The following is a 23,805-nucleotide window of genomic DNA, read 5'->3' on the forward strand; positions in this document are numbered from 1 at the left end:
TAGCAACTATTGATTCCATTTACTATAAACCCATATTTACATAAGTTTTATACACTCCAAAAACTGATGACATTTTTCTTTTGGTGATTTTAGGAATATGCCAGTTCAATTTTTCAAGTATTGTTGAAATGAAATGCATCTTTGTTCTCTGGGCCACTTATGCCTATAACATATGCTAAGTAGCTTTATTTCGCCATCTATAAAATGCTTCCCTGACTTTTAAAAAACTCACTTTTAGGATAGAGCCAGGACCAAAGGTAACATTTAATTAATAATTAGAATCTCCAGAATTTTCCCCAAGTGGCCTACACATTATGGATATTTAACAAGCTTGCCTTAAATAAAGCAGGGCATCTTGTCTAAGTGGCTTTTGTTTTTTAATCTACCAGGTAGCAGAAATAAGAATCTGTCAATCAACTAAATCTGACCTAAATAAATGAATGGCAGAATTTCCTAATTCTGATGGGAATTTAGTGGTCAATTATTAATGTAAGTTGTCAGATTTAATCTAATTTCTGGTACAGGTTTTGAAAACTATTATATATGTGCCAAAGATAAAACTTCATAATTTATATTTTTAAAAATATTTCTTAAAATTCTGAAAAACTATTTATTGAAGTAAAGAAATATATTTCAATGTGTTTTTTGGTAGTATTACAATAAACTCATAATTACCTATAAGTAAACCTTCCAGATTTCCACTTATCCCTAATTAAACCTTGTTCTCAAATTTATTAACAGTGGATACCTAGGCATTTCTGATATCCCATTTTGACATTATAACCTGTTCTTTTACAGATTACGAGAATTAAACACTCTACTTCCTATGGATATAAAGACCTCTGAGGCATTTAACAACTTTTCCTACAAGGGAATTAATTTCTAAAAGGCTAGCCTGCAAGTCTGAAAAAAAGTGGTCTGAAAGAGAGTGGTCTATTTTCCAAAAATAAGAAACTATGCAAGCACCCAAAGATTTGGGGGTTAGGTCTTCACAATGTAGTTCCATTAATGTGTTCAAATGTATAAAGGACCATCACACACATACACTCACACACATATATTGCGCGCACGTGCGCACACACACACACACACAAAATATTTAGGTTATGTGTGCTTTTATTCCCATTCAGTAGTACAGAAGAAGAAAGCACTGACTCTCTAATGAAATTAGTAGGAAATTTTCTTTCTGTTTTGAAAATCTAATGATTCCTGTGGTAAACTACGAATAAAAATTTATGCAATCTTTTTAAAAGAAAAATCATTTTAATTTTCATTCTGTAAAAATATGAACTTTTTGTTCTATCATGTAACTTTTAAAAATAATGATTAACTATAATTTTACGCTCTGTAACATGACAAAGACTCCACTCAATAACATTTAAGAACGTAATGGGTTGATTACAGTTAATCACGTTATTTTTGAATTTTATGACATCAAGAAGTACTGGCATATATTGGACTATGGAATAAATTATAAAAAGAAAAGACGCATACAAGGTGAAAATGTGGGGTTGTACCTTACCACTTATTTTGAATTAAAAAAAAACAATGTTTTGAAATTATTTAATGTTGGCACAGTATATAGATCAGCACATAAGGCTTACCATCTTCACCGACCACTGAATAGTTCAATGGAAAACAGAAAGAAATGGTAAATTATTCACATGAAATCATAATACAAAGATGCAATAACTTATACTTTTTTTTTTTTTACAGTATTAAAATAAATATGAACATTTCACAATCCAAACAATTATGCCAGAAAAACAATTTTAAGCACATTTTGGGGAAAGTAAATTACTTGCAAAAAAAAAAAAAAAATACACTGACGATAATGGGCAGATATTTTCTAAATGCAACTAAAACTCAAAAGTAAATAGAAATCATTTGATCAGTAATCATTTATTTTCTTTAAAAGATAATTTTTTCCTTAAGTGGATTCACTTATATAGCTCTTTATTCTCAAAATACTAATATTTGAAGAGCTGAATATAAAGATCTAATATGAGCCATTTAAAAGAAATCTTATATGAAGTATTAAAAAATGAAAGGCTCTTCCTAATGCATTAAACAAAACACCATCAAAGGAATTTTTATAGTTCAAAATACTATTTTGAATTTAAATATGTCAAGGGTAGATAAGGGTAACATTTCTACTTTAGTTTTAAGGCTTTTTTTTTTTTTTTAAGAAAATTACATTATCAAAATAATAAACGAGTCACCCAGATTCAAGTTTCCCATACATATTTCCTAATAGACACAACTATATGGGGTGAATGTTGTTTTGAAGATAGAGCTTCTATTTTTCAAATTTTATTCTGAAATCCATATGCTCAATAAGCAACACTAAAAATATAATGCCAATTTTTAGAAAACTGGATAAAATTTCTTTCTGAAAATATGAAATGACATAGCCAAAGTGCTCTCATACAGTATATATACCACTAGTATATATAACCCACATTACGTGGGTTAGCAGGACTCTGCAACTGACATCGCATCTATCAAGCATCCCCAGTAAACACGTGTGCACACATGTGCACGCTTATGCACACACACGCACACACACACACACACCCCTTGAGATCCATAATATGCAATACAGCTTTACAAAGTTAATCTTCACATTCATTGTGCTTGGTTCGCAACCTCTAAAATTTATTTTTTCCTATTTTCTAAATCGTGATGTTTTAAAGAAGGTGGGGGGGGGGATGTCAGGTAGAATTTCACATAAAAAATTTGAACTTTAATAAATAACTGACAAAAATATCTACCCCTTATCTCCAATGAATTAGCTATATATATTGATGGTTATGATGATAAGAAAGATGACATTTACTATCCATTATCTTTCCAAATTAAGCTTAACATTCTTTAGACTGTCAGTAGTTTCAGGGAACAAAACCACAACTTATTTTGGTATCACAAAATTCCTGATAAAAAGATTAAAAAGATTAAATTTTTAAAAGATATTCACGATCTTCTTTAATGTTATTAATACAAAATTATACAGAGCACAAGAAACAAAATATGTGAAGTATTTGAATTTATCTTTTATAATTTTCCCCAGCTAAATTTCTAAGTGAAATAAAAATTATTTTTCCAGTTTCTATATTTTAAAGAAAACATTAAGATGATTATAACTGAAGTATCAAATGTTTGTTTTTAGTTAATCTAGTTTCCAATTAGAAAATTAATTTATAGTTCAATAACCGTAGATTTGGGGATACAAAAAACTCAAGTTCTTTGTAAAAATATTAGAAATACATTAAAATATTTTTTAAGTAATTCATGTTCAATGCATAAATATCTTACTCTCATAAACAATTATCACGTACCTATAACTAGAATATTTCACATACCCCCACACCTTAATAAATACACAAAGGAACTAAACAGGAAATCAGGCAACTATAATTATTAGATGTATTTCATTTAAAGATAGGAAAATCCTGATAACTGTATTCTGAACAAATAAAAGCTTACAAATATGACTCCTGGTTTTCCAGACCATGAATAATTTAGACAGAAAACATGGACTTACTATTGCTAGATAAATCTTTCCCCCAAAAAAGAATTACGCAGAATCTCAAATGAAATAGTTATAGAGTAAAATATTTGTTTCTATATGAAGTAGTTAATTTTAGGTGTGTACCAAATACCCCTTAATGGTTAGATCTTGATGTCACAGAAGGAAATTATACACCACCAGCCCTCAGTAAAGTCTACTGGTCAAAAACATCAGTCCAATATAACATTTCTCATATCCTTAAAAATATTAGGAACTATACATACTAGGTTTCTTTAAAAAAAAAAAAGAAAAGAAAAAGAAATAATAATTTCTTAGAAAAGCCAAGTAGGTATTTAGGAAAACAATGTAGCAAACATAGTTCAAAACAAGAGTTTCTGATTTGAACAGCAACTCATCAGCTTTAAGAAACCTTAAGACTTACTTTGTAAGCTTAACGGACTGACTTGTAAATCCATGTTTAAAAAAAAAAAACTGGCCTCTTAAAGCTTCTCTTCTTTTTGGATTTTTCTACATTGAGAAAATTCTTCAGTGGCAGAAAAATATCTCTACAGGTTAATTTTGAAATAGAATCTGATAAACTACCAAATACCAATCAAAATGAGAAATTTCTCAAAGCCAAGGTTGTAATAAACTTTCTTTTCTGCTCTATCCTCTAATCCCCTACAATCCATTTACCTGTCATATTTTCTACCTTGCATATTGCTTTTTTCGTTTGGTATGATAACTAATAACAAGAGGAGGAAGACTTTGGCCTTCTGGAACTGCCCCCCCCCGCCCCGCCCCGAACAATGTACTAATGTTTAAAATTAAAGCAGTAAGTGTAAATAAGACAAATAATGACTAAGCAGATACTTTTAAGTTCTACAGTTTATAAAATTCCACCTATAAACTTATTCAGTAAGAATGAAGAGTCACATATTTAAAATTCTCTTTCCAGGGCTCACAGTTTTAACTTCCTTAACTTTTTTTCACAGAACTACATTTATTTCATATCTCTGTAACTATACCGTGTAGATTACTGTAACTGGGTCTGGTAGACTCAGTGTGTAAGATACATACACAATTACAAAACTATAGCTATAAATAGTAATTTTTCATGATTTATGTAACACATAATATTTAATTAAGTCTAAATCATCATTCAGAATAAAGATGGGAATTCTACCCTCATAACTCAAGCAACAGAAATCCCAAATATGACTTCTTAAAAGTCCTTCAAACAAGTGTTAAGGGCTTTTAAAAATGAACACAGGTTCCCTTAGTGCTTGTAAGTATAATACAGACTTATTTCTAGCGACTTTTCAGAATATCATTAATTTCCTATATCATCATTCACACAGAATTAGGTAAGACAGATGTAAAAATGTTCATGACATTATAGGAAAAAAGGAAGTCCAAAAAAGGACACCATACACTAGAATATGTCTGCTGCATTACTGACATCACTTTGGTTTGTCATATTGTTTTAATGAAAATGCAGAGGATAATGTAATCTTGCCCTAAACAAATATATCTTGTTCTACATGTGGCCAAAAGAGAAACGCAACTAAAGCAATTTGTAGAAAAGGCTACAAAATGTAATAAAACCAGAGAAGGAAGGCTAGACAGAGAAGGAAAGAGAAGACATGAGAAGGAAAGAGGCTAGACAGAGAAGGAAAGAGAAGACATGAAAAAGAGAGAAAGAAGGAAGACAGGGAGGGAGGAGGAGGGACAGTGGGGTTAGAGTGAGCAGCAAGAACAACAGTGAGCCCAACTACAGTATATCACCATTAATGATTAGATTTTTTATGGCACTGATAGACTCGAATTCTCACCTGTGGGCTTTCAAACCTATGTTTTTCATATGTCCAAACAAATGCTCAAGTTTCATAAATATATCTAAATTATGAGCTATGAATATTACAAGCACAACCTTAAATTCAAATATGAGAAATTAGCTTTACTAACATAATGGAATAACACTAATATTTATCAGTAGTATAATCAGCTGTTGCTAAAAAATGGTTTAATATTTGCTTTTTACTATTCTAAAATTTTTCATTTGCAGAGAATATCTTTAGTTTTAAGTAAACATCAAAGGCTGGCCAATTTTTTTTTAAAAGGAAAAATTCTGGTAAAAAAATACTTTTGTTTTAGTTCAAGAACACAAATTCCATGTAAACATTACTCAATATCTAGTATTTTATATGCTTTTTAATTTATAAAATACCTACTAATGTATTATCTTACTTTGATCTACAATCCTGATATTTAACATGCCTATCTTTAATTCTTTAACTACTGGAAACTGTTTTTATACTTCTAAAAGTAGGGCAATTAAAATTGAACTTGATTTTTTTTTATTGTCAACAAAATACTTTATAAATTGGCAGAAGTCATTATTAGTGACAAATTATTGCATGAGTAACTCCAGTGACAAATTACTGAAAGTCTTAAAAATGTAAATACATTACAAGACAATGGTGGACATATGATTTCACATAAACAAAAAAAATAGCTAATATGATTGTACCCAGCACCCTCTTTATAATACCATTCTTTTATGGTTGAGCATTTCAAATGTTATAAAGAGGAGTTATTTTTAACTTGAGGGCAGCTATACTTAATTCTGTGGTGTTTTTAAACTACATATTCACAGGAGAGAGCCTTATAATGAGGGTGGAGAGTATTAAAAGCCACACTACACACACAATAGGCCATCATGCATTTTAACCCATTATTAAACTTACCCCTCTTTTGAGGCTTCTGAAAGAAGGAATTCTGGGCTTCCCTGTTTTTATTTCATTCATACAATAATGCACGGGCTCAATGGAGAATGTGAGAAACTGGGACCCATTAGGAGTACTGGATGTGAATAAACTAGTAGGGGTTAAGGGTGGGGACTGTGGCTAATATGGAAATAAAGAAAGGAATCAATAAGCCAAATGTGCATAGTTTTTTCCTAAATGAAAATTCTATTTTTGGCAACATACTTTTCACAAAATAAAACTCAAAGTTTTCTATAAAAATAAGAGAATTAACATAGTCTTGCCAAAACTGTCATTTTAAAAGTCAAATTTACTTTTAAAAATGTACCATTTCATTTGATCACTTTTTACAAGCTGACATTAAAAATATAGAGTACACAAATTATAATGTTAGAGAGAGCAATATGACCTACATAAAAAAATTCTCTTCTGGTTTCTAGAATATTAGCACTACCTAACTGGTTATACTTAACCTGTACTTGTCAGAGATAAAGGTGGCAGCTACAGGTAAAGTTATCCAAACAGGTAAGTCTACTAAAATATTAAAATTGCAACTGATTATTATCACAAATAGACAAATTTCATTACGTTTGTGGTTTTTCTCTCAGACCATTTCTATTTCATCTTCATTACACCTCATTTTTTTTAAAAAAACTGAGTAGTCCTTGTTTTTCTAAGCTCTCCTATCTACTTTAAGTCTCACCTTTCAACTTCTCACCTGGAAAATATTAAAAGCATGAATAATGGAGTTAATTCTAAGTGCACTTCTAAAGGTATTTATAGGTATATTATAATTTGAGTTAAATTTATCTACATTCTTGTGTCAAGAGCAGAAAAATGAATTACAATCGTGTATTTTAATAGAGCATATCAGATTAAAAGTACATATCTATTCTCAAACTAGATAGACACTGTTATAATCACTAAACTGGTAAGATTAAGAACTCATCTATTCCATTTGCTCATCTGCAGAGCCAGATTTATCTAACATATACAACACATCAAAAAATGGATTCCAACAAGAAGAGTGAGGATCTCTTAGTAAACTAGAGACTTTTTAAACTTCAAATAACCACAAACATTGAGCCCTTCCCATTAAATATTCACATGGATGATAAAAATAACCTTATTGGTATAATCTGTAAGACCTAATGTGACATTTATTATTGCTATGGTCAATCATTCATTCTAATAGAGAAACTGCAATTTTAGTGGTCTTATAGTTAGATCATAATGATTCCTTAGAAATTCTGATTGGAAACTACAAACAAGTGAAATTTCAAAAGCATACAATTCAAGAGATATTAACAAGTATTTAATATTTTTACTTATCAAGTGGTGTTCAAATGTTAAATCCAGAAATAATTTTTACTATTAAGATACAAAACAGTTTCTAATAAGTGAAAAGTTAACTGAATCATTCAAATAAAAATGCTTATTCTCTATTAATAGTAAGCCATTATCCAATCAACACCTACATTGATTTAAATGACACGCTAAAACAAAATTATTAGCATAGAAGAATTTTATGACTTTTACCTTTGGCTTTTTTCCAAAGAGCCACAACTTGCCCTTGGCCTTTCCTACTGTGGTTTTGGCATCCGTCTTCCCACTTTCCTGTTTGGATGCACTGATAGTCCCATCAGAAATGGTTCTATAAATATGCTGACTGTAATCTTCAAATGGGAAGTCTCCTGGAGGTTCAAATCCAGACTTGAAGGAGTCTACTACCATTTGAGAGTCCTACACATATGAAACATGTTTTTAAAACCATTTTATTTATTTTTAATACCATTAGCTTTTAAAACTTTATTCAAGAAAACAAAAATTTAAAGGAAATAATTCTATAGTTATCATTAAAGGTTTAAAGTGAATAATTTGTCCCTGTGGATTAGTAATAAACCTTAAATATTTTAATCCCAATAAAGATACTAATTTATAATCAAATTAACACATTATTAATTTGTAATATTCATGAATGTTTTTATTTCATAGCTTCAACCCACTGAAATTCATCTGAGGACAAGGATAAGTAAGATCTAACTGACAAAAGGAACACAGGAAGAGGTTATTCTCATGTAGAAATTCTAAGAAGTTTCAAAGGAAAAGGGCTTTTTGCTTACAGGATATCTACAAAGAAGATGATCTTTGGAACAGGGGAAAGGACATCTAATTGTAAGACAGAGTAAGAAACGAGTACAAAAGGCTTTCATTCATCCAAAAGGGGAAAGGATAAACAAAATATCTTAAAGACATACTCGGGACTGTTAACCAAGCAACAGAGAAAGATCTCACAAACAGTATTAAATACAAAAGGCAACTTAAAAAATATAAAGTTCAGTATTATTTCCCTAAAACTTTAAAACTCACCTAACTACTGTATGTTGTCTTTGGACATACCTACCACTATCCCAGCGTTAGCTACTGACAGCTTAAGCTCATTATTTTCACACAGAATACTTTATCTCTACAAACTCCTCCCAACCCGACCCCTAACCACTTCTCTTTTATTGCCTATTTCTGTTAATTGTGCATTTTGCCTATCATTTCGTCAAAAGTTATCCATAAGTCACACCTCAGTTTTGTCATTAATGCCACCCCTACCAATCATTCACTAAAGGGTAAGAAGAATGAGAAAGGAGAAGGGACATAACTATATTTGTAATCTTGGATCCAGCCATACTGAAATATAAATGTGATCTCTGAATTCCCAATTAAAGAACCCAAAAGTCCTTTTATTTTTTTTTAAAGATTTATTAATTTATTTTGGGGGGGAAGCTGGCGAGTGGGGGGAGGGGCAGAAGAAGAGAATCTTCAAGCAGACTCCCCACTGAGCACGGAGCCAGGGGTCCGGGGCTTGATCCCTGGACCCCAAGATCATGACCTGAGCCTTGAGCGAAACCAAGAGTCTGACACTTAACCAATTGAGCCACCCAGGCACCCCAAAAATCCTTTTATTTTTAAAATTTAAGTTAGAATTCTATGTGTTACAGGAAGGATGCTAATTAATATAATACCAACTTGCTATGAAGACTAAAATATATGGTACATATTTGGTACTCCCCAAACACTGGTTCTCTTCTTTTGTTCTTTCCTCATAATCTCCGTTTCTGCCAACCATCCGTTCTGGTCACTCTATCAATATTTACTGAGAAATGACCAGGTACAAGAGTCTTGCTAGACCTTAATCAAGACAGAATGTGACTGGATATTCTCCCTCAAGGGGAGCAGGGCTATGCTGTTCCTTCTACTCATGACGCCCTTCTTCCTTTTTCCCATGGGCGATTATTCCACACACTACCCATGCTTCAAGTGCCAAGTCTTATACTAAAAGCAATTCTTACAGTAACTCTAGATCTATTTCTTTCTCTTAACTTTCACGAGAGTAAGAATATAATACAGTTTGTAACCCACAGTTCACAGGTTATGTTATACTCTTGGAATAGAACTGAAAATTTAGTGAGGGGAGGAGAAGGATTAGAACTCTTTTCTTTCAGAACAACTAGAATTTTAGTGTTTAGAATGGCTATCTTTAAAGCCCAAACGAAGGGCGCCTGGGTGGCTCAGTCGTTAAGCATCTGCCTTCGGCTCAGGTCATGGTCCCAGGGTCCTGGGATCGAGCCCCGCACAGGGCTCCCTGCTCCGCGGGAAGCCTGTTTCTCCCTCTCCCACTACCCCCTGCTTGTGTTCCCTCTCTCGCTGTGTCTCTCTCTGTCAAATAAATAAATAAAATCTTTAAAAAAAAAAAGCCCAAAGGAATCCAATCTACTGCCAGACTTCTAAAGAATATAATTTAGAATCAGCTATTCATCAATTACTTCACCCCTTTCCCAATTCATTTCACCAACTCCAGCTGCATACCTAAACCAAATACATTTATTCAAATATAATTATATAGCACTTACTCTTCTTTCATCAACTGATTTTGCAGCGAGAATCATTCCTTCCAAACATTTTGAGATGATAGGAATAACTTTGCGTTCTGAGTCTGCAAATCCTCTGTAACACTCACTGAGTTTAATAGTCCTTCGTTCATCCATTTCTTGTAGTTGCTAATAATCAGAAATTTTAAAAAAAAGGGAATACTGAATTTTCTTTTCATGCTGAAGCAAACACCACCTCCAAATTTAAGGATTCTACAGAAATAGTTACACTGTTGTTAATATCTTTTCAGTGCTACAGACTTACAATACTTAAAACTTGAGACTTGTCATGTAACAAAAGAAAAAAAAATCCAGCCTTTTAGCACATCTTAAAACCAGGTGACACTGGTTTTCAAGTATTCTAAAGGCACCCCCTAACAGGCTACCAGCTCCCTACCTCTTACCACCTCTACCTTTCATTCTTCAGTCAGAGCAGTTGTCTATGTGTCCAGGAAAAGCTGCACTTGAAAAGAGAATTCTGATGCCCCCCCCCCCCTTTTTTAAAGCAACTGGTCTATAACATATATAAATCTGAGACTTCTAAGCCCTTAAGTTAGTTCAGACTACTTTGGTAAGATCTGGCTGGACTAAGGATCCACAGCTGACTGAATATCAACAGGTACTCAGACCTACCAGTCAATCTACAGCTCAGAGTGACTGTTAAAGTATTGGGGACACAAGATGAAAAACAGGAAGCTATATGGTGAAAATGGTACATATAATGGAATCCCCACAATTCAAAAATTCACTAACATATGCCACTAAGAATTATGCTGTGACAAGTGAAGCCAATAACTTAACGGCATTTTTGACACTTAATATTTGCCAATACTACTAAGCCTTTCTTCCTCCTAGGAAGCAGCTACACTGCTCAAATCCCCAAACTCCCATAGCCTTCATACCAGTTTTTCCTAATTACTTCCCGAAGCCTGTGGGTTTGACACCCACATTTTCACAAAGGAACTGCTCCCAGCATTACAAAATGGCAAGACTGCTCCACAGCAAGGTCCAAACAAAAGGATCAAGCCCCCAAACACAGAAAGTGGTTGATCTCCAAGTTAAGGTCTCCCCAGAACATGAAGGCTTAGCTGGAGAGCCTAGAAAAGCACCCAGAGTGAGGACTGGCAGGCTAGATACTCTGGATTAAATGACTGGAATATGATACCCACTCTAGGCCACCACCTCAAACTATGCTCCCTTTGTACTACTAATTTGCTGAAAAAGAAAATATACTTGGGCTCACAACTCTTTCCATATAAGCTCTGCTCTCCCAGACACTACTTTGAACACCGTTTCACCTAAAACCTTTTCTCTTATTTCTTGTCTTTCTAGAACAAGCAGTAACATAACTTAACCATCATGTAAATTCTGGGTTTTTATCTCAGGCTGTTTGGCAACTGTTTATCATCAAGTGATAATGGATGGGATTTGTAAGCAAACTTATAGCCTGAATTACATTTATGATCTGGCAGCTAGGAAGACAAGCAGATAAAAACCGGGCTAGCGAATACATTTCATAAGATTTATTTCTGCCACGTGGAGTAATGCCAATGATTCTGGTATACTGTCAAAAAGCTACATCCCAATTCTTGTCAAGCAGATTACAATGTACAATTCCACTGAATTCCCCCCTATGTCCTAATGCTCAGTGACATGGTATTAAACTTTATCTAGAAAATGTCATTGCTTTAGTGGACTGTTTATTACACTAATAATAAATCTATAGGAAAATCTGTGATTTCAAAGTTAGGAAAAATTTACTTTTCAAATCTATAATCATAAAGGAAGTTCGTATCACTAATCCTGATGACTTACTAGTAAATCTAGAAACATGCTGGTTGATTCCTGAAATTTAAGTTTTACATTTAAAGAATAGTTCTTCCAACTCTAAAACTACATTAATTTCATATACCTAAACTTTACCTTGTAAATCTGAGGAATCACTACGTAGAAATGTTTGTGTTGTTCTCCATTAAAGTTCTGTAACTGTGCCGCATATTCATTTTTATTTTCATCAGCCATATGTGTACGCAGATTCAACTGCTGTTTGGCCTAGAGACAAATTGGTCCAGATCATTACCAACAAAAATAACAACGAAAAAATCATAGTTAATTCGCTTTTCTAAAAGTTACACTAAAACTAGACTTTTTCTAACTATTAATATCATTTAAAATTTAAGGAGATGCTTGCAGATCTTCTGGCCAGAGCACTCACCTCTGCAACATTCTCTTTCTCTTACTGCAATAGTCCTCCCCCTTGCAACAATCTGTTCAAATAAAGTTTCTCCTTACCAAATCCAGATTTTTAAAAATTAAATAAATGACAACATTATGGCTTGACTTGAAATAGGATGCTCTTAATCAGAAGAGAAAAACAGTACAGAAATATTTTAGACAGTTAAAGTTAGTAGTGAAACATTCCTTTAAACATAATCCACTTATATCCAACTAGAACCACAGTGAAATCAAACAATGATAGAACTGTTAATTTTGGATAAAGTAATACTCAACAATGATTTCCATCTCTATACAAAACCAGAAGTACTTTAAAAAATGTTTATTTAGAATACAGTTCTATTCATCTTAAGGTCTTACAGAAATGCTTTTTGACTGAGTCAGGTTAGCATCATCTACACTGATAAGAATGTTAGAACACAAATTTAATGTAAAATCATTAATTCTAGATTTAATGAAGGAGAATCTAAATAAATTTCTCAGTTGTTCTAAAGTAATAAGAAAAAAACAAAATAAGAACTGTACTCAATTTTTCAGTGTTCCAAGGAATAAATCATGTTATACGACAGTGCTTTGGAAATTGTAAAGCACATTGTGAATAAACTTCAATATTTTAATTCCATTTTCTGCAAATGTAGTCTCTAACCTTCTAAAAGGAGGTCCACAAGTTAGTTATTCTGAACTCAGAAATAAACTGACCTATGGAATTACATGGTAGCCAAGATACCAAATAAGCCCACAAAAATGCATTTAATCCACAGTGTACTTGAAGATTACAATACTTAAGTGCTACGGAAACTAAACACCACAGCCCAAAATATTTCTACAGAAAAATACATTTGAAGTTCCAACCTGGGACCTTAAGTACACATTCATTTATTTCTTCCCCCTTTCTCCCTGCTCCCACAAACTATGATGGAATATAGTATTCTAAATTATTCCCTACCCACGACGGTTCTGTCAGGAGAAACCGCTCCTGTTCTAAAGTCACTGGCTGTGATTCCCAAAGCCTAGGGCAAAGGTTCCACAGGGTATGTAGAAGTATAAGGCTAGAAAGCTAATACAATTGAATTCTCCTCTGGCGTACTGTGGGCTTCATACTAACTGCCTTCTCTCTTTTTTAACACTGCATTAAAAAATCTTTTAAATGTTTAATTGTGGTAAAATACACAATACACGTAACATAAAACTGACCATCTTAATCATTTCTAAGTGTACAGTTCAGGAGTGTTATGGTATACTCATGCTGTGCGACTGCCTTCCTTTTCTTAAGGCAGATCAGTAACTGGTTTGCTCCCTCTTCACTTTCTTTTCTTTTCTTTTTTTTTTTAACTTTTATCAGTAGTTGCTCAATTGAAACTATGTTCCCTTCCCTACCTGGTCACTTACAACAGAATGCCGCTACTCTATAGTTCCTAAAGCAAATCCTCAAAGTTTTCCAAATTTTCTAATAAGTAAGGAGACTACAAACAAATGAGCATAAAAAACTATAAACATTAAAATTCTTAAGTTAGGTCAAACTATTAAACATGTTATATCTGGATTTCAAAATGTCTAATTAGTCTCTAAAGATACCTTTACAGACCAAATGAAAAAATAAGTTAAATGAGAGTCTAGTTAAAGAGTTCCTTAACTTGTCTAGTACATAAATTATATATTCAATCAATGTTTGGTCAAAGGAGTTGGAACCAGTGTCAACCAGCAAGGATGTCTCCCATGTATAAAACAGTGCCGTTTCCAACTATTGTGGTCCACATTTTTATCAAATAATGATAACACATTATGTGCATGACATGATGCTAGGAAGGAAATGAATATATGGATGATCAAAATCAGGATCCAAAAATGTAAACTGCAGAGTTAAGTCTAGTAACTGATAGAGATGTACATATGCATTTAAAATACCAACAGTACAAGTTCTGAGACACATTTCTCATACCACACCATATGTGAAAAAACATTGGGTTAACCATAAACTCAATGGGAGTCCATCCAAACAATGTAATTGCCCAAAAAGTCGATACACATTTAGGCCGTAATTAACATAAATTTGGTGTTCAAAACAAGGGAGGTAATCAAACTCAGTACCGATAAGACCATACCTAGATTATTACATCCAATCGGAAGTAACATAATTTATGTGGGATATTGACAAATTAATAGATATCCAAAGGAAAATAGTTACAATGAAAGGTAACTTGAAGCTATTTCCTACATAGAATAAAGAAACACAATGGTTTATCTAAGGGTAGAGAATCTGCTACAAATATCTGAAAAGCTATAATGAGGAAAATAACAGATTTGATACTTTTCTGGTACCTCAAAGAAATTAAAACTAAACAGAGGGATGAGTGAGATCAATATAATAAGAAAATGCTAGAGTTGGGGGGGAAAAAAAAAAAGAACAAACTGCCTTAAGACTGTGTATTTCTAACGAGATGGAACTTACTATCATTAGAGGTTTAAAGTCATTAAAAATCAGGTAGAAAAAAATAAAAGCCTCACAAGTTATACTAGAAGGCCTTTAAGGTATTTGCAAAATCTGGATTTTATATAATTTTATAGCTTTTAAGTGGTAAAGAAAATGGAATGCAGAAAATAAATTACTCCTCCCTCCCTTTTTACTTTTTTCTTGTTCTAATCCCATAGAGAATTATAAAATCCTAAACTGAAAATATACAAATGGTGGGCCTTTGTATATACAAAAATGTGGAGTAAGGTTCACCTGTATTTCAAAATACCAACATTTCAACTCTATCACTATGTCAAATGTTCTAAGATAAAGAGTATACAGCACGGGAGAAGGAAAAGCTAAGCAGCAGCAGTTACAGGACTGATCCTACAAATAGTTATGTTACAGAATACCTGACCCAGATCAGTTAGTGACAAGAGAGTTCAGCTTCCCAAAATGAATGAATGAATGAAACAAACACATAAACAACTAACATCACATACCTCTGACACTCTGATCTTGTTTCGCCTTGTGTCAAGTTGGGGAAGCACACGACCCAACTCCCATTTGCACACCCCATCAACTTACCTTAGACTTTTTATTCTGTTTTGGAATAGGATAGAAACTTATTCTCAATAGCAATCATGTCTTTCCTACGCATTCTGAATGCAGTTACGACATTACAATAAAGTGACACATATTAACTACTTTCTCAGACTAATTTGAGACTTGAAGTACACAAATATTTGTATATTTTAGATTTAGACATAGTTTTTCTCTTGGGGAAACTACCAATACAAATATTGTAACTACCCTCCATATGCAAGTAATGATATTTCGATATCAAAGTCAGTTTGGATTATTTCTTACCTTTTCAACGTCTGCCTTGGTTGCATTAGTATCATTATCCAATCTTTCATAACTCTGTTGTGCCTTTTCTGCCTCTTTACATTCTCTTTCAAATTTCTTTTTACTCTGTTTAAAAAATTAAAATATCACACTGAGAAATAAAATTTAATCTCATTAAAAAATAAATTTAAAATGCTGCCACTGTATATTGTATAGAATTACACACTAAAAATTTTTCTAAATTAGGAAAGAAATGTTAGTATTATAATCAATCCATGTGACTTAAATATCAGACATTATAGACTGTCAAGGAAAAAAAAATTGGCATGACTGAGTTAATATTTATAATATACCTCATCGTTTGCCAATAAGAAAAAAAATCACATTTTTTGGTAATTTTTTATTATAAGCTCACCTTCAGCAGGACTTTTTTGGTTTGTTTGGTGTTTTGTGTTTGGTTTTGTAGGTTTGTTTGGCTGGTTGGTTTTGGTGTTTGCTTGTTTTCATTTTTTTGTGGTGGAATGTGGAAATGTGCCTCCAAAGTGGCGTCATATTGTTTCTTCCAGGAATCTCAGGAATACCGTTAGCCCAGAACCAGGCCTTTAAAATTTTTACTTAATTCAAATTACTGTGACTTTGTAAAAGCTATTCACAACAGAGCCATGTGATATGTACCATATTTCCTTCCAGGCATACTTTTTTTTAATTCCTGGACTTAATTTCTTTTTTTACCTTTGCTTAGTTTTCAACGTATTTTTTTTCTAATTCCACCCTAGTGTGCACAGTTCTTTAAAAATCTCTCCTCAGTTAATTCAAACATATTCAGAATTCTATCCATTTTATTTTCTTAATGAAATCTCTTCCAAAGGCTTTGACCTATTGAAATTTGGACTGCTTATACAAACTAGACCTATTGCATAGCTGCTTCCTTAAAAATTCCCTTCACCATCATTGCAGAGATTCCTTTCACCTCCCCTTTGATTTGAAATTCGTATTTCCCAGTTCCACACCTTCCCCTTTCTTGGTTCATTTCCTTATTTTGCTAGAACACATTTAGCAATAGCTTCCTCAAAGATTTGCAGGAGATAACTTTTCACATCTCCATGGCTGGAAAATACCTTTACCATCACTTTTAATTGATAAAATTTGGCTGGGTATGATGCTGTCGGAAACTGTCTTCCTTCAGAAATGTAAAAGTACTAACTAATCCACTATCTTCTGGCTTCCTGATCCCATTCTGATTCCTGATCCTTTGCATAAAACATGTTTGTTTTGTTTTCCTCTCTGGAGACTGGTAAGGATCTTCTCTCTCTCCTAACTTTTCTGAAATTTCATGAAGATATGTCTTGCTGTGAGTCCACTGTGCTGAGCACCTAGAAAATCCTTTCCATCTAGAAACTCATGTCTTTCTGTTCTGGGAAAATTTTCTTGAATTATTTTTGTCTGTCCACTTTCAATGTTTTCTCTTTTTTAGAATGCTTATTATTTTGAAAATGAACCTATAGGATGAACCCTCTACTTTTCTTGTATTTTCAATTTCTATCATTCTGCTCTACTTTTAGAGATTTCTTCAATTTTATTTTTTCTAAGTGAGTTTTTAATTTCTGCTATCCTAAAGTTCTTCTTTGTGTGTTCCTTTGACAGCATCTTATTCCTATTTCACAGATGTAGTATCTTCTCTATTCCCTTTCAATATTAATAGCGTTGCAAATGTTTTGCTTGTTTTTGCTATTTTCTATTTCCTTTCACAGTCACTGTTTCTTCAAAGCTGCTACCCACCCCCCACCCCCATATTAGTTTTGGTCTTTAGTATTTACATTAGTGGTTTTCTCTAAATGTCTGAGGATCCTTGCCTATCTGTTCTTATTTTAAAAGCCAAGTGAAAGTTCCACAGGTAGGGCTTGAGGATTATTGTCTCTTCCTCTAGGGTAATATGGCCAGGTAGTTTCCTTGGAGAAACCCTACTATTGTTATCTGTAAGTCTTTTCTCTCAAGCTAGTTAGATTTCCCAGAGGAGACTCCTCAATTTCTTACCTGGAAAAACATATCCCTTGCTACCTGTATTCTGAGAATCGCTCAGAAGAAAGCAGAGGATGTCAACATTTTCTATGTACCTAACCCCCTTATTAGAACAAGTTAGATGTCCATTTCTTATCTTGGGGATTACAAAATGATAAATGGGACAAATCTGGGTTCCAAACCTCTTAACTACCAGGTCAAGGTTTAAATTTTTCACAAGATACCTCTCCTCCTTTGACCTTCAGATAGAGACAAGTTTCTTTGCTGTCTTCCTTGACCAGTGGGCAGAGTTCTTATAGTCCATCTTTTACTAGAGGGTTAGTCCTTTGAAGATTCAAAACTTTACACAGGGGTATCAGTGCCAACTCTCTACAACATACAGAGCTAAAACATCATCTCTGTCCCTGTATATTAAAACTTAAGCCCTTAGCAAGGTCCAATAAACCACCACACTCCAACACCTCTGCCTTCATTCTTCAAATGCCACTGTATCAGCTCATATACCTATTGCTCTGGCTTCCAGTTTACCCTTAGTTTCTAGCAGTTACAGATCTCCCCTTCTCTCAGCTCTAAGAACTTAAAAAATACAATAAAAAACAGTTTAGCTATTGTATCTAAGTATTTGTAGCCAAGAGGTTTCTGAGTTAGCTCAAACTGTCATATAGCTAGAACCAGACATACCTCCCCCACCCCTTCTTAGAAGAGCCCACCTCCCAGTGTAAAGGCTAGAAATAGCTGATACTTGCTTTACCAGCCTCCCCACAGCGGGAGCATGGTCAAGTAATCTAATCCTGTCAAAGGCACCCATTAGGAAGTCTGCTGGGGATTTTCTGAGAGTTTTCCCTCCCTGATAAAAAGGAACAGTTAGAAGAGAGATGCCCTCTTTTTCCTGCTTCCGCATGCAGCTGAATGAGGATGTGGTGCTTGGCAGCTTAAGTTGACTGTTGACCATTAAGGGGACAAGCCTGAGGAAAAAAGCCAACATGGTCAAGACATAAAAAGTGGACAGAGAAAGCAGAAGCAGCTCGAGTGACATCACTGAGCTACTGACCAACTCTGAAACTGCTCCATTTCTGAGCTCTGTTCTTATAAATCTGCACGCTCTGTTACCTGAGCTGCCTGATAGACCTAGCATCTTTGATACTTTAATCTTGGTAATCTCTCACCATTCCTTCAAAATCTTCTTTGTAGGCTACTCTCTTCTGCCCTCATCTTAAATGCCAGTGTGGCCTATTTTCATTATCCTGGGGTTAATAACTGTCTTTTTAAACTATTTTCCTCAATTTTCAATACTCGGTCACTAATTCAGCCTGTCTCTCCCACTTCTTTAAATCTCCTCTCAATTATTTAAAAAATGTTAGGAATTTTGCAATTTCATTTTCTTGATTAAACAGGAAGATACAGAACTAAGAAATGGGATCCTGCACATATTTCTACATATTCCACAAAAATTGTATTTGTCTGTCTCCCTCACTAGACTGCAGGCTCCACAAAAACAAGGACTATGTCACTATTCACTTTTTTTTCCCCACTGTTCACTTTTGTACCAGGACTCAGTACATGTCAAGGATACCTTCAATAAACATGAGTTGAGCTGAACTCATCTTTAAAGGTATTGTTAAAGACTTAAAGAAATCACTCCCACATTTTTTTTCAATGCTTCTTTCTTATGACCCCTCTAACTTTTGCTTAGTAACTGCCAACTGTTCTAAAGGCAAGTCAGCACATATTAACAGGAATAATTTGTGCCAACACAAGTTTTTAAAGGGACCAATGACTCACAAGTGTAGGAGTCTGTTATTATGTGTAAATGAAAACACACATATATACACACTCATTAGGTGACAGATACTAAGAATGCTAGTTAAGGTAATTTAAAATTTAATAAATGTAAACACACTCCTAAAAGTCCTGTTAAAACCAATTAGAATGAAAATGAAAACGAAAATGAAAGGGACTATTAATATAACTAAGAATTCTCAAACAGCACTAGTGCCTAGAATCTTATATCAATGACATTTATATAGCAGGACTTTACTCTTAGAATATGTGATTTTAAGCTCTGATGTGATTTTAAAAAAAAGAAAAGGCCAAAAACACATATATACATGAGGTTTTTCTAATCTCAAACTTAAAAGTCCTTTTCCCAAACTAAATTAACACAAACTAAATTAATTTAACATGGAAAAATATCCTTTTGCATAATTTTCAAGGAATACAGTGTCCATAATAAAAATATGCAAGTAAAAGAGTAAAGAATAAGCTGCTTACTAACCTGAGAGTTCAGAAAGAATATATTTTTTTAAGATTTTATTTATGTATTAGAGAGAGAGAGCCTGTGAAGTAGGGAACGGCAGAGGGGGAGGGAGAGGGAGAAAGAATCTGAAGCAAATTCTGCACTCAGTGGGGAGCCCAACGCACCTGAGCTGAAACCAAGAGTCGGACACTCAACCAACTGAGCCACCCAGGTGCCCCCAGAAGGAATCTTAATCTTATACTACAGAACATCTGGTAGAGAATTTTAAGGAAAGCAGACAATGTTCCATGTAGACATCTTGTTTTTCAAATGACTGCCAGAATATTTAAGAGAAAGCACATTAGCAAGCACCCTTGAAGTCTGGGGTTTTTTTAAAGATTTTTTTATTTGAGAGAGAGAGAGAGAGTGGGGGAGGAGCATAGGGAGAGGGAGAGAAATTCTCAAGCAGGGTCCCCGCTCAGCTCGATCCCAGGACCCTGAGGATCACAACTTGAGCTGAAATTTAGAGTCAGCCACTCAACCAACTGAGTCACCCAGGCGCCCCTACCCTTGGAAAGTTTTTATAGTAAATAATTATTATACTTTTATAATTTTACCTATAAATACTATCAAGTATTTTCTTTCCTACAATTTGAATGGTCTATGACCAGGAGCCCAGTACTAGGAATATTTACATTATTACAGAATCAGTGAACTGGAAGAAACATTTCATATAATCTAGTCCACTGTCTTCATTTTTCATATGCTAAAGATGAAATCAAGAGAAATCAGAAAAGGCAGAACTAGAGTCTAGGTCCCCTCAGTCTCTATCAAATGGTCTTCTGAGATACATCACTATTTTTTTTTAAAGATTTATTTATTTGACAGAGAGAGAGACAGCGAGAGAGGGAACACAAGCAGGGGAAGCGGGAGAGGGAGAAGCAGGCTTCCCGCCGAGCAGGGAGCCCGATGTGGGGCTCGATCCCAGGACCCTGGGATCATGACCCGAGCCGAAGGCAGATGCCTAACCGACTGAGCCACGCAGGCACTATTAATACTCTCATTACCCCTACCCTCTATCAATATTTTATAGTAACTACTGCAAAAATCAAAAAGTATACTCCTAAACTTTTAGAGTTATCTGAAGATTACGGAGTTGGTACAAGTATAAAGCCATATAGGAAAAAAAAAAAAAAAAAATGACAAAATGATCTCATATTCTTTACACCAATGTCAAATATGAATAAATACATCGAGAAATATTAAACTCAAAAGATGTGAAGCATAGGAGAATTTGGGGCTAAACTAGTCTACAAAACTTTATAAGCATGAAAACACTATAACTCACGTTATCCATCTGTTTCCAGCACATGTCAAGGTACTGTTGAGCTTTCCGTCCCTCTTGAAGATGCTGAAGATCATAACCAAAAAACAAAAACAAACAAAAAATTAGATTTAAATACTAAAAGTCTAGAAACCCCAAAAAACCTTTATTTTTCAATTTTTTCAACGTACTAATTATATAACTTTATCAAGACTTAGAAAGAGACTATTAGTAAAGCAAAACTCTCTAAAACGCATTTAATAAGTATTATCTGAATACTTTAAGTATATCCTTTAAGACAGATATAATCTCTAGAAAAATACATGATTTGTCTTGAATAGGGGTTGACAAATGTCTTCTATAAAGGGTCAGATATAAATATCTTAAGTTTTGCAAGCCATGTGGTCTCGGTTACAAGTATTCAACTTTGCTGATATAATACAAAAGCAGCCACAGGAAATACATAGTAAGTGTGGGTCTGTTTCAATAAAACTTTAATTACAGTCACTGAAATGTGAATTTCAAACAATTTTCACATGCCATGAAATAGTCTGATTTTCAACTATCCAAAATATACAAACCATTCTTAGCTCATGGGAACTAAGAAAAACAGGCAGTAAGCTAGATTTGGCCCATGGGCTGTAGGTTACCAAAATCTTGGTCTTAAATCCAAAAGGATCAAAAATTAGCAAGAGTAGCTTAAGATAATTTTAGCTAAAAGAAATTAAAATAGTAAATCAGTTTATACTGAACATTACTTTAAAAAGCAAAGTAATTATGTGAAAATATTTCATATACTATATAGCTGGATGAGAACAATAATTACCATTTTTCTTTCAGTTTTCAGATCATGAGCATATCTCATTAATTCACCATAAACTCTGTGCGCCATTTCTTCTGCTACTACTTCTCGCTGTCCTGCATAGTCATTTAACTCGTTAAGGATGTTAAAAAAGGCTATACACGAGGTAAACCTGACAAAAACACATTAAAAAATGGTGAAATTTATGTATTTTTTCTTTACAAATATTCTCTGTGAGATATGGATTGAGCCTGACACTTGACAAATTTTAACATACTCAACCTAACTCTCCACTAGTAGCTCCAAATTAACTTTGTATGAAAAGAATACCGCATTTAACTCAAGTTGTATATGTTTGGATATCTTCAAGTAGTCTTAATTTATAAATAAAGGGATATATGGGGTCAAAAAATAGTAAGAATACTACCTGCAGGCTCTTTTGGCATACTGGAATCTCTTAAGTAGCCAATTGACTGGCCTGAGCTGGGGAATGAGCTTGGATTCCTAGGACTGGCAGCTGAACCTGTTGCAGAGATGATGTGCTTGCTCTCGAGGACAGAACCTGCCAATCATACCACTCAAATGCATTTCGATGGCTGATCTATAGAACAATTTTGCTATCAGCTCTGGACACAGCTGCTTGTATGCCTGCCCACATCCTGAATGGAAGTAAAGTGCCATTATGGTTGGCACCAAAGAGGGGTAAAACGGGCAATAAGGGTAAAAAAATGCATGTGGAGGGAAGGAGAGAAACAAAGAGAATCGCTGTATTAACATGTATAGATCTACTCTAAATACACTGCCCGAACACTCTTTCAGTAGAAAGCAAGTAACTCAGTACTCCATTAACACTAAACCTAAGAATCCTAAAACTAACAATTATATACAAAGTTGTTCTAAGGCTAGTCTCTTTGTTTCTGTATTTTAAAGCCATCCACATATCCCTGCTTAAGATTACCAAAAAGCTCATAAGCAATTCCTAAACTTTTATTCAGAGCTCCAAGGTTACTGAAAACCTCATTCCTTTTTGATATCCCTTTAAACTAACCAGCCAAACTGTTTTAATACCTGTAAGAGTAAAAGCAAGAATCTAACAAGCTAACAACTACAAAATAAAGTAAGGAGAAAATACCCTTTTCTTTTGAAGACTAAATCACTCAAGTAAATTTAGTCCCAGTCCACATTTTACTTGGAAACCCATACTTGCAACTATTTCAGAAAACTGAGCCCACTGAAACATTCATTCTTATTAGAATAGTCCCTTATTCAAAAACCTGTGATTTTTTTAATTAAAACTCAAAAAAAAATCATTATAAAGAGCTAACAGCATATTTATTTTACTAAATAACAAAAATATAAGTTTTTTTTTTTATTTCAATATGCAATAATAAACAGGTATATAATTTACCTTGGTTCTTCATCTTTGGAGGAACGTTTGGGACAGTACTTCTTGACCAGATTTCTAGAGGAAGAAAACAAGTTTTTTAATGTATAAAAAATACTACTGTTGAAACATATTCTAAAAGTTGCCAATTTCATGATATCAAGAATTTAATGACATTAAACAGGACAGCAACATAATCCTCTACTACCATTAACATCATATGATCCTTACATTTTGTTCTTGAAATACTGATACCTGTAAAAAGAAATGTTATTTTTGTGTGTGTATGAGTGTAATCATAA

The 23,805-nt window shown here is 33.7% G+C and overlaps 1 protein-coding gene across 4 annotated transcripts in view; it reads right to left on the bottom strand.

Moving 5' to 3' along the window:
• The window catches only part of FNBP1L (formin binding protein 1 like), a 100,924-nt gene that overhangs the window by 11,681 nt on the left and 65,438 nt on the right, over positions 1-23,805 (bottom strand). For 3 of the 4 annotated variants that reach the window (XM_078072740.1, XM_078072741.1, XM_036118188.2), the window contains exons 3-11: positions 23,528-23,581; positions 22,144-22,291; positions 21,342-21,404; positions 15,760-15,864; positions 12,126-12,254; positions 10,185-10,331; positions 7,819-8,022; positions 6,262-6,420; positions 1,605-1,619 (exon numbers count right to left, since the gene is read on the bottom strand). In XM_078072740.1, coding sequence (XP_077928866.1) covers positions 1,605-1,619; positions 6,262-6,420; positions 7,819-8,022; positions 10,185-10,331; positions 12,126-12,254; positions 15,760-15,864; positions 21,342-21,404; positions 22,144-22,291; positions 23,528-23,581 — 1,024 coding nt within the window. The remainder of the gene's footprint in view (positions 1-1,604; positions 1,620-6,261; positions 6,421-7,818; positions 8,023-10,184; positions 10,332-12,125; positions 12,255-15,759; positions 15,865-21,341; positions 21,405-22,143; positions 22,292-23,527; positions 23,582-23,805) is intronic. The other variant, XM_078072742.1, reaches the window with a different exon arrangement.

This window comes from Halichoerus grypus, chromosome 5 (assembly GCF_964656455.1).
Source record: "Halichoerus grypus chromosome 5, mHalGry1.hap1.1, whole genome shotgun sequence".
NCBI lineage: Eukaryota > Metazoa > Chordata > Mammalia > Carnivora > Phocidae > Halichoerus > Halichoerus grypus.